Source organism: Drosophila albomicans, chromosome 3 (assembly GCF_009650485.2).
Source record: "Drosophila albomicans strain 15112-1751.03 chromosome 3, ASM965048v2, whole genome shotgun sequence".
In the NCBI taxonomy this organism is placed as follows: domain Eukaryota; kingdom Metazoa; phylum Arthropoda; class Insecta; order Diptera; family Drosophilidae; genus Drosophila; species Drosophila albomicans.
The window spans coordinates 41,478,054-41,492,494 of NC_047629.2; the positions used below are offsets into that span (position 1 = coordinate 41,478,054).

At 37.7% G+C, this 14,441-nt stretch overlaps 2 protein-coding genes across 2 annotated transcripts; both read right to left on the reverse strand.

The window, feature by feature from the left end:
• Positions 1–8,841: 8,841 nt before the first annotated feature.
• Positions 8,842–9,288, reverse strand: LOC127565407 (serine protease 1-like). The gene is made up of 2 exons (XM_052003583.1): positions 9,133–9,288; positions 8,842–9,063 (listed from the first exon to the last, which is right to left on the reverse strand). The coding sequence occupies exons 1-2, from the start codon at positions 9,286–9,288 to the stop codon at positions 8,842–8,844; spliced, it is 378 nt and encodes a 125-aa protein (XP_051859543.1).
• Positions 9,289–11,713: 2,425 nt separating this feature from the next.
• LOC117571632 (serine protease 1-like) lies at positions 11,714–12,463 on the reverse strand. Its single transcript, XM_034253857.2, has one exon. The coding sequence runs from the start codon at positions 12,461–12,463 to the stop codon at positions 11,714–11,716; it is 750 nt and encodes a 249-aa protein (XP_034109748.2).
• Positions 12,464–14,441: the final 1,978 nt, after the last annotated feature.

A 14,441-nucleotide genomic window follows, 5' to 3' on the forward strand; every position in this document is an offset into this window, starting at 1 on the left:
TGTGGCATTTGTCGCCTGTGCCACATTTGTAGGCTCAAACCCAAAATGCCCCCTTTCGCCCCCTCTTTGCCTGGCTGCTGCAACCCCGCACGCAAATGGCCAGCCCTTGAAATTACTTTTTGGTCCTTTTTATTTTGCGTTGGGCGGGAGGTTGTGGAATTTCAAGACCCTCTACAGATAATTTTCATAATGCGAAAATTAGAAAACTTTGGCACAAAAGTTTTTCGCTATTGGTTTTAAATTTTTATTGGCAAACGAAGAGGCGGGGTGCGGGAGGGGAAGTCGCTATTTCCCGCCAGCGATTTTCATTTTCTTTAAAGCTGTTTTCCTATTGATTTCCTATTCAACAACATTTACGTGCCATTATCGCATCGCTTACAAAAGCCGGAGCCGATACCCCAAAGCGACTCCATTTCCAAATGCTTCTCGACTGCCGCTTTGTTTTTCCGCTTTCCCACCCCCTGCCGCAATCAGTTTTCCCCCCCACACTCTGTGGTCCGACAATGACGTAATCTTTTATATAAACAGAGCCGCGCTCCAACACTTTTCACACGGCTGTCCAAGCTGTAGCTGTAGCTGTAGAAGCACTGACAGAAATAGCACTCAATCCTCTGCCTCGTCGCTCTACTAGAAGCAAAACATTGTGCCATTTCCTCCGCTTCCTTCACTTCACTTCCTGCTCCGGCGATGTGAACTGGCAACGAATCACGTGACGAATGATTGAGTGCACTTCTGTGTGCGCTTTTTCACTTAAAAATGTGCGATTTCAATCACTAAAAAGCAAAAGGTACACATCGGAAAATCGAATCAGCCATGGCTGACTGATGTCTTCCCCTACACCATCCCCGTTTGATTTCCAAAATGTCGTTAACCACCACAAAGTGAGCTGTGAGCGAAAAGTAAACGGGGCGAAACAAAAAAACAAAAGCAAAAACATGGCCAAAAACGGAAGTTGGTAATAAATGTTAAAACAAGTTATGTGCAAAATGTCCGCAACACGTGACAGGACAATGTTCTAAAAAAAAATCGAGAAAGTAAGCATAGCTCAAGAAAAATGAAAATATGTATAAAAGTGTAGTCCACATTTATGCCTGAATTGCGGAGGAGAGGCTGGCGTTCAACATTCCGTGCATCAAAATGCCGCGCCACTTAACAAATCCCAAGTTGTCGTTGCGTGCCACGTGACTGGAATAGTCAGCGGCAGAGTCAGAGCAGCGTCGTGTCATGGCCACGTCGAGAAACAATAGCTTTGCTTTGGCCAGTTGGAATTCTTTTTTTTTTGTGGGGGGTTCGTCTGTTGCTTTATGGCCGAAGCACCGAGGGAGTGGGAATGGCAGTGAGAATGTTGTTGGCCGGGAAAACGCTTTCACGCACGCTCGCTTTGGAAGCGTTGCGTCGCCTGGCGACCTGCCGCGCTTAATTTCCGCTTGTAATGGACGCACGATAAATCTTGGCAAGCGTTTCCGTTTTGCCCACGAAACCCACGAAACCTCGAGAATCTCTCCAGCTGCACGCAATCGAAATACATCTTTTGTTTGAGCTTCTTGTTGCTTACACCTGAGCGATATACCCAAGGTCCATTCGGGCTTTTCAATTTGCCTTCACGTTTCGGCTGAACTCGAAACTGTAGCTAAAGTTGTGGCATATTAAACGTGCTAAGTTTGGTCATCGGGATGGGGAAGGGGAAAGGAGGAAAGTATCTTGCCTTAAAATTAGCAGCATAATTAGAAAACTTGGCCTATGGCTGTTAAATAAACTTTAAAGTGCTGTGTGCTGACTTAAAAGTCACTGAAAGGCGGGCTTTCTATTGCCCTTAATAATAATGAAATATTACTAGAATATTACTAGTTGATGTGCCAGATTTTCTTGAATATAGCAGAATTATAATGAAGAAAGTTTTGTTAAATGCATGTGTGGCGAGGTATAATTTGTTAACAAAAGTGTATGTAAGGTATAAAATATTTCTTTCAAAACGTAACATTTTCTAAAAGGCAGCTCAATTTGTAATACTTGGCGTATACTTAATACTTCTGAAAGTGTATACAAACTATTGACTATTTCTGACTAGCTGATATGTGAACTTTCCTTCATATTAAGAGCATTTTAATAAGGAAACATCTCCTAGATAAGTTAAACTACGTATACTTGTTATATCTGGTATGCAAAGTATATATAATATTTCATATTTCTATGATTAGCTTTGGCAACTTCTTTCTTAACAAGATATGTAAGAACAATATTATATATTTTTTTCTTTTTTTATACTCATGTTAAAAACATAATAAGGAAACTTTTCCTACATATGTTAAACTACGTATACTTAATGTTTTATTTTATATTTCTATGATTAGCTTTGGTAACCTAGCACTTATCGTTTCTAAACAGGAGATGTAAGCATATCATTATATATTTATTTCTTTTGATGTACTTTTAATTGATATTTCTGAACAAAAAGTGTAAGCAAAGTATTTCGCTTTCCTAGTCCATATGTGATTTCTTCGCTCTTTCGCGTTCTCTTTACATCCGCCTATCTCTGCTATGTGCTTGCTCTAGCTATGGCCATAATTTAAAATCGTAAATCCCTTTAACTTGCCACCGCAATGTGCCAATTGCCAGGACCATTTTTATTGTCGCCTCGTTAGTCAGAGAGTCGGGACAACTATTACCAAATCCCCGACTGATGGTCCTTCCTCGCTCTGTCTCTACCTCCGCCTCTGTCTCTAACTCCGACTCCGACTCCATCTCCAATTCCATCTCCATTCAGTTGCCGTGCGTGTCGCCTAAGCCGGCGATAAGGTGTGCACATTCCAGGCAACCCCTTCGTTGCCACATCTTCTTGCCCCAGTTGGTGGTACGTGCCTTTCTTTGGCTCGGCGATAAATTGCTATTGGTTGGCTGTGGGGCCAAAGGTAAAGCTGCTAATTTATTAGCTGAAGCGGCAAACAAAACGCCAGAAAAACATAAATAAACGTATGGGTTTTGGGTGGCAGGGCTGCAGTTCGAATCAGTTGGCAGTCTGGCCATAACATTCTTGAAATTGAGCAAATCTGGCAACCCCAAAACGTTCTCTGTCTCCATCTCTCTTCCTCGCTTTGTCTGTTGGCTAGTTGGCTTTAATGCGAAGCCTGGCGAATATGTGTGAAAGTGGCATATAAATTTCAATGGTCAAAATGCTCGCTAAGCTGCACCTTTGTGTGTGGAGTATCAAGCCTAGTCTAGAGGGAGAGCATGCCAGAAAGGGAGAGTGAGAGAGAGAGAGAGAGAGAGAGAGAGAGAGAGAGAGAGGGAGAGCGTGGCAACAATGGGACAACAGCCACGCATATTCAATAATGTCCTCGCTTTCAACTTTTATGCTTTGTAAATGCAAAATCTGCACGGCACACTAAGCGAATAAACGCGAGTAAAAGGGGAGAGAGAGAGAGCACAAATAGAGTGTGTGAGAGTGAGGGAGAGCAACGCACATTTTACAATGTTGCCAAAGCCATGGACTAAAGTTCTTGTGAACAATAGAAAAACGAATTAAACAAAAAGCCAGGCGGGCTGTTTGAATGTGTGTCTATATGTATGTGTGGCCCAACAACAACAACAACAATATGCAGGAAACAGCAGCAACAACAACAACGACAACGAGAACGACAACATTATCAACAATGGGCCACGCTATGAGCAGCTGCAACAATGGCGAAAGGCAGAAATGAATGCGGCTGCGAGAGTGTGCATTTCTATAGTATGCGCGTGTGTGTATGTGTGCGTATACTTAATATGGATGTGTGTGTGTTAAGACGACAGTCAGTGCTGCCTTAACTGGCTTTTGTTGGCCCCCATTTCGTGGTGTTGTTATTGTTGCTGTTGTTGCCTGGCATCTGCATAGCATTTGCTGCTTTGTCACTCGCATTGTTGTTGCATTAGCAACTGTAGTGCATTAATACCACAAACTGTGTGCGAATGCATTGCATATGAATGTAGCTTACAGTTCTTTTAACCGTTTTGCAAGCTAACAACTCAGTCGAGGTTGCAGCATGATCTTTGTTGTTCTTCTACCAAAAGGTAAAGCTGTATTAGCTCAACTGTTGATGTGTTGATTTAAATAATATATTCACTTAAATATGTGATATATTTTAGCTAAAAGTTATGAAAGAAGTGTACTTTATATTCCATCATGAATCTTAGTAATCTTAAGGAAATAAGCTTTTACTGACGAGCTGTGACAGATGTGTTTTAATTTGTAGACTACCATGTGCACCTGTCATGATGGCTAAATCTCTCGGTGTCCAGCACACAGGATCAGGATTAAGCATCTCTCAAACTAGAGCGAATAAATCGCAACGGCAGCGGCGCGAATAAACCGCGTGATGTTTTCCGCGACAAAATCGCAAGTGTGTTCACACCTCGGCGAATTTATTCGCGGTTTATGTTACATTAGTGCACGTGTGAATGACAACAAATGACAGCCATGAAAAAAGACATTGCGCATAAACAATTAAACGCATTAACGTCACATGTGATGATTTTAAATTAATATTTTTTCAATAAAAGTAAATGATTATAACTTGAAAACTTCTTCTCGTATTATATTATTATAATTATATTGTATCAAAAGCCAAAATAAAGTAATTTAACATGTAAACAAGGCAAAAATTGAACACATGCATCACATGTGACGTCATCAGCGCAGAACATGAGCAAATATCTGCAATCAAATCTTATCGTTCTTGGCGGCAAGCGAAAAAAGCACTGCATGCACGGTTGTGGAAAAAAGCGCTGCAAATTCGCCGTCAAATAGAATTCGCTCCGCTTTGGTGTGCATACGTTCATAAGACGAAATGTAATTATATAGTATATTCGCGCCGCTGCCGCTGCGATTTATTCGGTCTGGTGTGAGAAATGCTTTAAGCGTCGATCAGCGCCCTTATGAAGCAACACAATGAAGAGCCCACTATGTTGGCAATACCAAAAATCTTGTGAAATATTGGTGTAAACAAATTAACAAAGATTTTTGTATTTGCTTATATACCAATCTTTATCGAATAATTTTTTTTTATCTATGCAATTATGATGAGATAAGTGAATCGTGACTTGAATGGTTTTTTATACGATAACTGCAAAACGCATTTCAAAGTGGTTAGAATCCATCAATACAACGGTACTCTACTTATAAACTGGTTCACGCGTGTCTTTGCGGTAAGCAGGCCGAGCTGTTCATTTTTCCTGAGGTATGACAATATTATTTTTAGCATTTCTTTAAAAGAAAATCTAACTTCCGTATCAACTTAAAATCCGTTGTAGCATTAAGCTTCTTATTAACATATTTATAATTACATGTTGTTTCAAATTACGTTGAATATTAAATATTTATCTTGGCACTTTGAGAGAAATAATTACCAAATATTTCTGTTCTTCATCAACATATTAAGCGATTTCATTTTATTAAAAATTTTTACAATTACCGTTAATTAGACATTGGTTTATGCTGGGATAGGTGCACTGCACGAGGGCCACATATGGATCTATTTTAGACCAGTGCGACCTCGGATCCAGTCCAGATAAGCGCTAACCCGAGTAAAGCAAGTCAAATACCCTATTCTTGCAAAAGAGGTAACACCAATGAGTTTCGCATCATCACCAGTCACCAGTGGACCACCAGAGTCACCACTGCCAGTAGGCTGCCCAGTCAAGCTTCCGCCACAAATAATGTTATCCGATAGTCGTCCAGCAAAATCAAACCAAAATTGTTTGCTGTAAATCTGCACTCCGACAAACTGTAGATTTTCCTGTTCTCTACCAGACTCATTTTCGCCCCATCCACTGGCTAGGACCCACGCTCCTTCGTAGTCATTATCAAGATCGACAAGCGACACTTTATTAACCAACTCCGAGTACTCCACACGAGGTGTGCGAATGAGGGCAATATCATTTTCGTAAGTTCTATTATTATAGTGTTCGTGCTCAATAATGTTATCGGGTCTGACAACATGACTAATTTCACCCTTCCATTTTTCCGTTGTACCATAGAAGATTTTAACCCAATCGGAATTGTGTGTGCAATGAGCGGCAGTCAAAATCCAGTTGTGATCAATGATGGAGCCACCACATGGAAAACCCTTTTTGCCCTCAACTATGAGCAACGAAACAATGTATGGGAATTGTCCTGTATGGGCATATTTTCCTTTTTGGATGCGATGCTGGATATCGATATTTTGAGTGCCACCAAGCGGAAGCTTAGCCCCAAGTGATAGGGCAAATGTCACAGACAGAAAGACGAGTAGAACTTGCATGGTTAGCGAATTGTCTGTCTTCTGCTCCCGAACTCTTGCCTTATATATTCAATGATTTTCAATTAGGTTGCATCACAGCTTACAAATTTAAATAAAGATACGAACACTAATTAAGTATTATCTAGGTAAACCCATAAATAATTGTTGATGGTCGTATTGATGGCTGCCGGAGTTATCTTTGTAAATACCCTAAAAAATCAAGCTGCCTTACAAAACTCTTCGCTCTCTTAAATCGTTTTCCTCTCTTTTCTATTCTATTAGTTACGAAGTTGCCACGTACGTCCCAATGTTCTTGTACTCGCTTCCCATATAATAGAAGAGTTTTACAAAATTGTACGAACACTAAATGTATATAACAGGCAAAAGAACGCATCTCCGATCCCATAAGACTACCCATTTCTAAGATATCCAAAACATGGCGGTTTAATTCTTAAAATATTCCAAACTAATATATAAAAAATTCGGAAATATATCAAAAGCTTTATGTTGAATATTTATAACATTTAAAATACAATAAATAGATACATAATATACCAAATAGTCAGCCAAAGCAACTAAGACCCAACATAAACTGTCGTTTTTCGCAATATATAATTATAATTTTTGTCTCGTTGTATTCTATATGTACTGTAGATATTAATGTATGAGTCATGACTGTAGCTTTAAAATTACTCTTTATATTCATTTTGTTCTTATTTGTCGGGACGAATATAGTCTCTTATAGTCTTTGAGATCTATGTGTTGCAATAAAATTCAGAATGCAAATTTAATGATATCTTGGTATTCTCATAAAGAATTGGGTTGATGGACTTGTTGAGTTATCTGTGTAAATGCCTAAAAAAAAGGGCGCAGTCTTAGCTCTTCGCGCTCTTAATGTGTTTTCCTCTCTTTTCTATTCTATTCCTAACGAAGCTTCAAACTTTACGGTGGATAGATAATGTGTACGTCATATTGACAATGCTCTAATACTCGATTTTATAAAATTGTAACAAGCAGAAAGTGTATACTTTGTTGGATTGGCATTATTTTGTTTTGCGAATAGAAAATATAATTAACAGGCCGAAGAAGTCATCTGACCCGGGTGATCGAACATCATCGAACAATCCAACCACTTTCAAGCATGTTGAGTTAAAGCTGTTCGCTTAGCGCCGACAATCGAACCAATCTGCAAAAAAAAACAAGTAAGAAAGCTACAGTCGAGTGTGCTCGACTGTGAGATACCCGCTACCCAGTTTTAATAAAGGCAAAATATTGCGGTATCATTTTCAAAATATACCGAATATACTGCAAAAATACTAAAAATATACCAAATGGTATATTTGGTATATCGATATAGTACACCATTCAAAATATACCATAGACGGCACAATGTGCCAGATTGTCGGCCAAAGCAACTCAGACCCCTAGTAAGTAGGCGTTTTTGCCCATACAAAAGTATTTCTTTAATAACTTCCACAATGTTTATCTGATTGCAACCAAATTTTCAGGAATCATAACTACTATAGTAATTATAGTATGTTCCAAAATTCGTAACTCTAGCTTAAAAATTACGCTTGTTATTCGCGGGGGCGGAAGTGGGCGTGGCAAAAATTTGAAACAAACTTGATCTGCGTGCAAACATAACAAATCCTTTCGAAAAAAAAATATAGCTCTATCTCTTATAGTCTCTGAGATCTAGGTGTTCATACGGACAGACGGACGGACACACAGACACGCAGACGGACAGACGGACATGGCTATATCGTCTCGGCTGTTAACGCTGATCAAGAATATATATACTTTATAGGGTCGGAGATGCCTCCTTCTACCTGTTACATACATTTCCTGCCGGCACAAAGTTATAATACCCTTCTACCCTATGGGTAGCGGGTATAAAAACGAGCATTTACGAATGAACTTGAAACGCGTTGGAATGGTTGAAATATTTGTTCACCATCAAATCGTGTTAATCCGACCAGCGATTCTACATGTTTGAAAAAAGTTTGATCACAAGTAGAACGAGCAAGTATCGAAGACACTGCCTGTGCAGAAAGCAGTGGGGATTGTAAATGATAATAATTGTTTGCTTTAACAAAATGCAAAAGTTATTGCTTTTGATTATAGCTCGTTGACCGTGGGAGACAAATGGCTTTATAACTTTGTGCCTCCAGCAAATGTATGTAACTGGTAGAAGCAGTCATCTTCTTGATTAACTTCAAAAGCGAGACAATATAGCCATGTCCGTATGGCTGTGTGTCCCTCTATAGAGATCTGAGAAAAATAACCTGTATAAATCTAACCAAAAAAGCCAAAGCCAAAGAAAAAATTTAACTAGAAGCAATGGAATCGTTCTTCCTAAGACCAATAATTATTTTTAAACATTTTTTACTGTGTATTTTACATGATCGATATTCAATGTATTTATATCTTGCATTAAATAATATAAAATGCGTTTATTCAGCTCGAAATTTTGAAACAAATAATGACCAGATTACTCTTAATCAACAAACGTTGCGATTTCATTTTATTACAAATTTTTCACAACATTTTATGCACTTGGTGCACTGTATGAGGGCAACCTCTGTAGCTATTCTAGGCCAGTGTGACTACGAATCCAGTCCAGATATGCGCTAACCCGAGTGAATCCACTTAAATCCGAGTCTATAAAAGAAGATAGACCAACGAGTTTGGAATCATCACGTGTTACCAATGGACCACCAGAGTCGCCATGGCGGATATTTGGACCGACGCAGATATTGGTGTCCGATGGTTTCTTAATGAAATTCCAGCAGTTCTTCTTGCTGTTAATCTGCAAGTCGATAAACTGTAGATTTTCCTGTAGTATATAACTCTCATTTTGGCCCTATCCACTGGCTACAGCCCAGGATCCTTCGTAGTCATTATCGCGATCGGCAAGCGACACTTTTTTAACCAACTCCGAGTACTCCACACGAGGTGTGCGAATGAGGGCAATATCATATATGAGATTTGTATTGTTAAAGTTTTCGTGCTTCGTTATTGGGACTGACAACATGACTAAGTTCACCCTTCCATTTTTTCGTTGTACCATAGAAGATTTGAACCCAATCGGCGTTGTGTGTGCAATGAGCGGCAGTCAAAATCCAGTTGTGATCAATGATGGAGGCACCACATAAATAACTTTCATTGGCTCTACGTGTGAGCAACGAAACAATGTATGGGAATTGTCCTTTATGGGCATCTTTTCCTCCGACGCACTATGGTCCCAAATCCCGATTTGGTGGCATAAAATCGAATATTGCATCTATCGAGCTGAAACTTGGCATACTTCATTAATAGACCACTCTAAATATTAAAGCAAACTTTCAAGTAAGTTTGACCACGCCTACTCCAATGCCCATATAGACATCATGACGTATACGTGATATTTTATTAAAATTTTTTTTTTTTTTTTTTTTTTTTTTTATTTATTGCTCTCTTTTTTGTCGTCACTCAGTGTACATTCATCTATTTGACCAAATACAAGTTCAACCAGCGCGGAAGAGTGGCGCCCGCTGTCCATCCACACGTCCAGCACCGTGGCGTGACAGAATTCAAGCACATCTAAATAATTAAAGCATCGGAAAAGCCGCAAAAAGCCGCAAACCAAACTATTATTAAAATTTAATATAAAGTGTCTACTATTGTTTAACATACATTAAACAACGCACAAATACGCAGAACACCTTTTTTTCCTCTACAGAAGACGAACACTTTTGTCAGCTTTTTGATTTCCTTGGACAACACAAAACAGTACAAATATATAACGTTAAACAAATTACCACACAAACTTTGTTTATTATTCGTAATTTTCATACCTCCAACTTCAATATCCATTTTAAATAATAGAAAAATATTGTTTAGTTTAGATTTGCCAAGCGCTCAAAGTTATTAAAAATTTCCCGCCAATTTTGTCACAAAAATCAGCTGCTCAATCACCTGACTTTAAACATCTGTAAAAATTGCAAGGTTGCATTTTTGACAAAAGTATTTATTGATACTTTCTATCTAGGGTATCTAGTTTAAATATATAAAAAAAAAATTCAGATTTTCTTCCATGAAATTTTGGACTTTATGCCACCAAATCGGGATTTGGGACCATAGTGCGACGATGCGTTGGTGGATATTAAAATTTTGGGTTCCACCGAGCGGAAGCTTGGACCCAAGTGACAGGGAAAATGTCACAGATAGAAAGACAAGTAGAACATGGTTGCATGGTTATAGAATTGTTTGTATTTGGCTTACGAACTCTTGCCTTATATATTCAATAATTTTCAATCAGGTTACGTCACAGTTTAGGTATTAAAAGTTCAGAATGCTCTAGGTATTCTCATAAAGAATATGGTTTATGGACTCATTGATAGCTGGCGGAGTTATCTTTGTAAATATCCGAAATGCACGTAGCTATATCACTTTCGAGCATGTTGACTCGAACTTGCAAACACAAAAATATTCGAGCGTTTAAAAAAAAAATTGTATAATTATGCAATAACAAAGTATTATCAATTACGTCGCTGGTGCAAAGCAGTGCATTTCTGGGAACTGCTTCTTTTGCGTGAGGCTATGCGATAAGCAGTGCGAGTAAAATATATGTTAACATCTGTATACGGAAATTTCCAGGATCGCGGACGTGACATTCTTACGGTCTTTAAACGTATTTATTTCGTCAAAAATATATATTCTCAAAACTCTTTTTAATTGTTTAACTCATTAATGAGAGCTTTATTTATGAGAGAGAGCTTTAAAGATTGTCGTTCTAGAGAAAATTAATGAAAAACACTGCATCGGGAAAGTGACGAAAAACGGAAATTACATTTGACTTCATCATCAAAAATTGTATAAGTCAGCAAATGTGGCTAGTACATTATGGGATAATACTTTTAAATCATAATAAAGTTGTGTAATTTTTTATTAGTAGGCACTATTATGAAGTATTGTTATTGATTTATTTGTTTTACAAATTTTATGAATATTTGTTACGTGGCATCCCGCGTGAAATTTTCATCATCAACATAGTTATTGTGAATTTGGAATTTTACATACTTTGTAAGCAAAAGGATTAGGAAAATAAGATATAGAACGATATATTCCTCAATAAGTATATTATAATACAATATAGATCTGGCAATACTAAATTGGGTATGTAATACTCAACAAGCAATAAAGCGTCAAACCTATGTAGAAACAAAGCTCGGATTCGGTTCTACTTATCACCAATAATGAAAAAACTGCATTTTTTATATATTTAAACTGTATTTATTATATTTCATAAAATTTTTAAAAAGAGCTTCTTTCAGCTCATTATTTTGAATGAAATAATAAGAAGATACTTTAGCTGTTTATCAACATGCTTTACGATTCCATTTTATTAATCATTTTTCACATTCAATTAATTAGACATCACTTTATGCTGGGTTTGGTGAACTGTATGAAAACTTCATCTATTGTAGGCCAGTGTGACTACGAATCCAGTCCAGGTAAGCGCTAACCCGAGTGAAGCCACTTAGATCACCTACAAAAGAGGTGATCCCAACCAGTTTGGGATCATCGCGTGTGATCAATGGACCCCCAGAGTCGCCTTCACCGACAAATGGAGCGACGCAGATGATTGTGTCCGATGGTTTATAAATGTAATTCCAGCAGTTCATTTTGCTGTGAATCTGCAAGTCGATAAACTGTAGATTTTCCTGTTCTATACCATATTCATTTTTGCCCCATCCACTGGCTATGGACCACGCTCCTACGTAGTCATTTTCGCGATCGGCAAGCGACACTTTATTAACCAACTCCGAGTACTCCACATAAGGTGTGCGAATAAGGGCAATATCATTTTCGAGAGTTCTATTATCATAGTGCTCGTGCTCAATAATGTTATCGGAACTGACAACATGACTAATTTCGCTCTTCCATTTTTCCGTTGTACCATAGAAGATTTGAACCCAATCTTTGTTGTGTGTGCAATGAGCGGCAGTCAAAATCCAGTTGTGATCAATGATGGAGCCACCACATGGAAAACCTTTTGTGCCCTCAACTGTGAGCAACGAAACAATATATGGGAATTGTCCTGTATGGGCATATTTTCCCTTGTGGATGCGTTGGTGGATATTAAGATGTTGGGTTCCACTAAGCGGAAGCTTAGACCCAAGTGACAGAGCAATTATCACAGACAGAAAGACGAGTAGAACTTGCATGGTTAGCGAATTGTATGTCTTTTGCTTACAAACTCTTGCCTTATATATTCAGTTGTTTTCAATTAGGACACGTCACAATTTAGGAATTACAATAAATATTAATAATTATTATCTACGTACCTCCTCATAAAGAATTTGGTTCATGGACTTATTGATAGCTGGCGGAGTTATCTTTGTAAATGAATGGAGCTGTATCGCTTTCGAGCATGTTGAGTCGAACTTGGAAACGCAAAACTAACCGAGCGTTTACGAACAAGTTGGATGCAAGCAGTAATGATTTGAATTGATTGTTGGAAATAATATTGAGTTAAAACTAACAGGAATTATATATGTTAGAAGAGAGTTTGATTACGAAGAGTACGAGAAAGCAACGAGCTTCATTGAAAATTGTGTGCTCGTTGTCGCTCTCTTGATGTGCACTGACGTAAAAATTATGCAATAGCAAAGTATTTTCAGTTGCGCCGCTGCAGCGGCTGGTGCAATGCAGTGCATTGCTGGTGCACTGCTTCTTTTGCCTGAGGCTATGCGATAAGCAGTGCGAGTTAAAGGTAAGTTAACATCTGTATATGGACATTTCCAGGATCGCGGACGTGACATTCTTACGGTCTTTAAACGTACAAAATTTCGTCAAAAATATACATTCTCAAAACTCTTTTTAATTGTTTAACTAATTAAAGAGAGCATTTTTTTATAGGAGACTAGTTTTGAAAATTGTCTATTCAGAGAAAATTATTGAAAAACACTGCATCGGGAACGTGACGAAAAACGGAAATTACATTTGATTTCATCATCAACAATTGTGTAAAACGGCAAATGCGGCTAGTAAATTCTAGAACAATACTTTTAAATCATAATAATGTAGTGTTTTCTATTAGTAGGCACTATTATAAAGTATTGTTATTGATTTATTTATTTTACAAATTTTATAAATATTTGTTACCGAACGTAAAATTTTCATCATCAACATAGTTATTGTGAATGTGTAATTTTTCACACTTTGAAAGCAAAGGATTGGGAGAAGAAGATATAGAATGATATATTCCTTAATAAGTAGATTATTATACAATACAGACCTGACAATACTAAATTGCGTAAATGTAATACTCAACGAGCAATAAAGCGCCAAACCTAATTAGAAACAAAGCTCGGATTCGGTTCTAGCACCAATAATTAAACAACTTTAACTTTTATATTCAATGTATTTATATTTTGCATTGAATAATTATAACAAGCTACTTTCAGCACAATATTTTGAAAGAAATAATAAAAAAAAAAACTTTTAGTCTTTATCAACATGCTTTGCGACATCATTTTTTTAATAATTTTTCTCAAACAATTAATTAGACATCAGTTTAAGATGGGCTTAGTGTATTGTAAAATGGATCTATTGTCCAGTCCAGATATATTGTCCAGTCCAGATAAGCGCTATCTCGAGTAAAGCCACTTAGACGCCAATCTATAAAGGAGGCTACAGCAACGAGTTTGGAATCATCACGAGTGAGCAATGGACCCCCAGAGTCGCCACTCCCGTTAGCTGGACCGACGCAGATATTGGTGCTTCTCATAGACTACATGCCTGAAGTCACTATTCCACAGTTTCATTGAACTATAGTAGATTTTAACATACTCTGCGTTGCGTGATCAATTATGGAGCCACAACATCCAGAAATTGTATGCTCCCTACTGATGGCTATCGAAACAATGTATGGGAATTGTCCTTTATGCGCCTTTATTCCTTCGTAGATGTGTTGCTGGATATCAAAAAATTTGGTTCCATCCAATATATTTGTAAATACATTAAAAAAAACAGAGCTGCATAACTTTTGAGCATGTTAAGTCAAACTTTCGATCGAATGATGATGCAAAAGCAAACAAGCGATTAGAACGAGTTTAATGTTATGTTATGTTTAATATACATGTGGATAGTACATTCTAAGTGGTTTAGTTTCCTTTTAGTAAACCGTATTATGAAGTACTA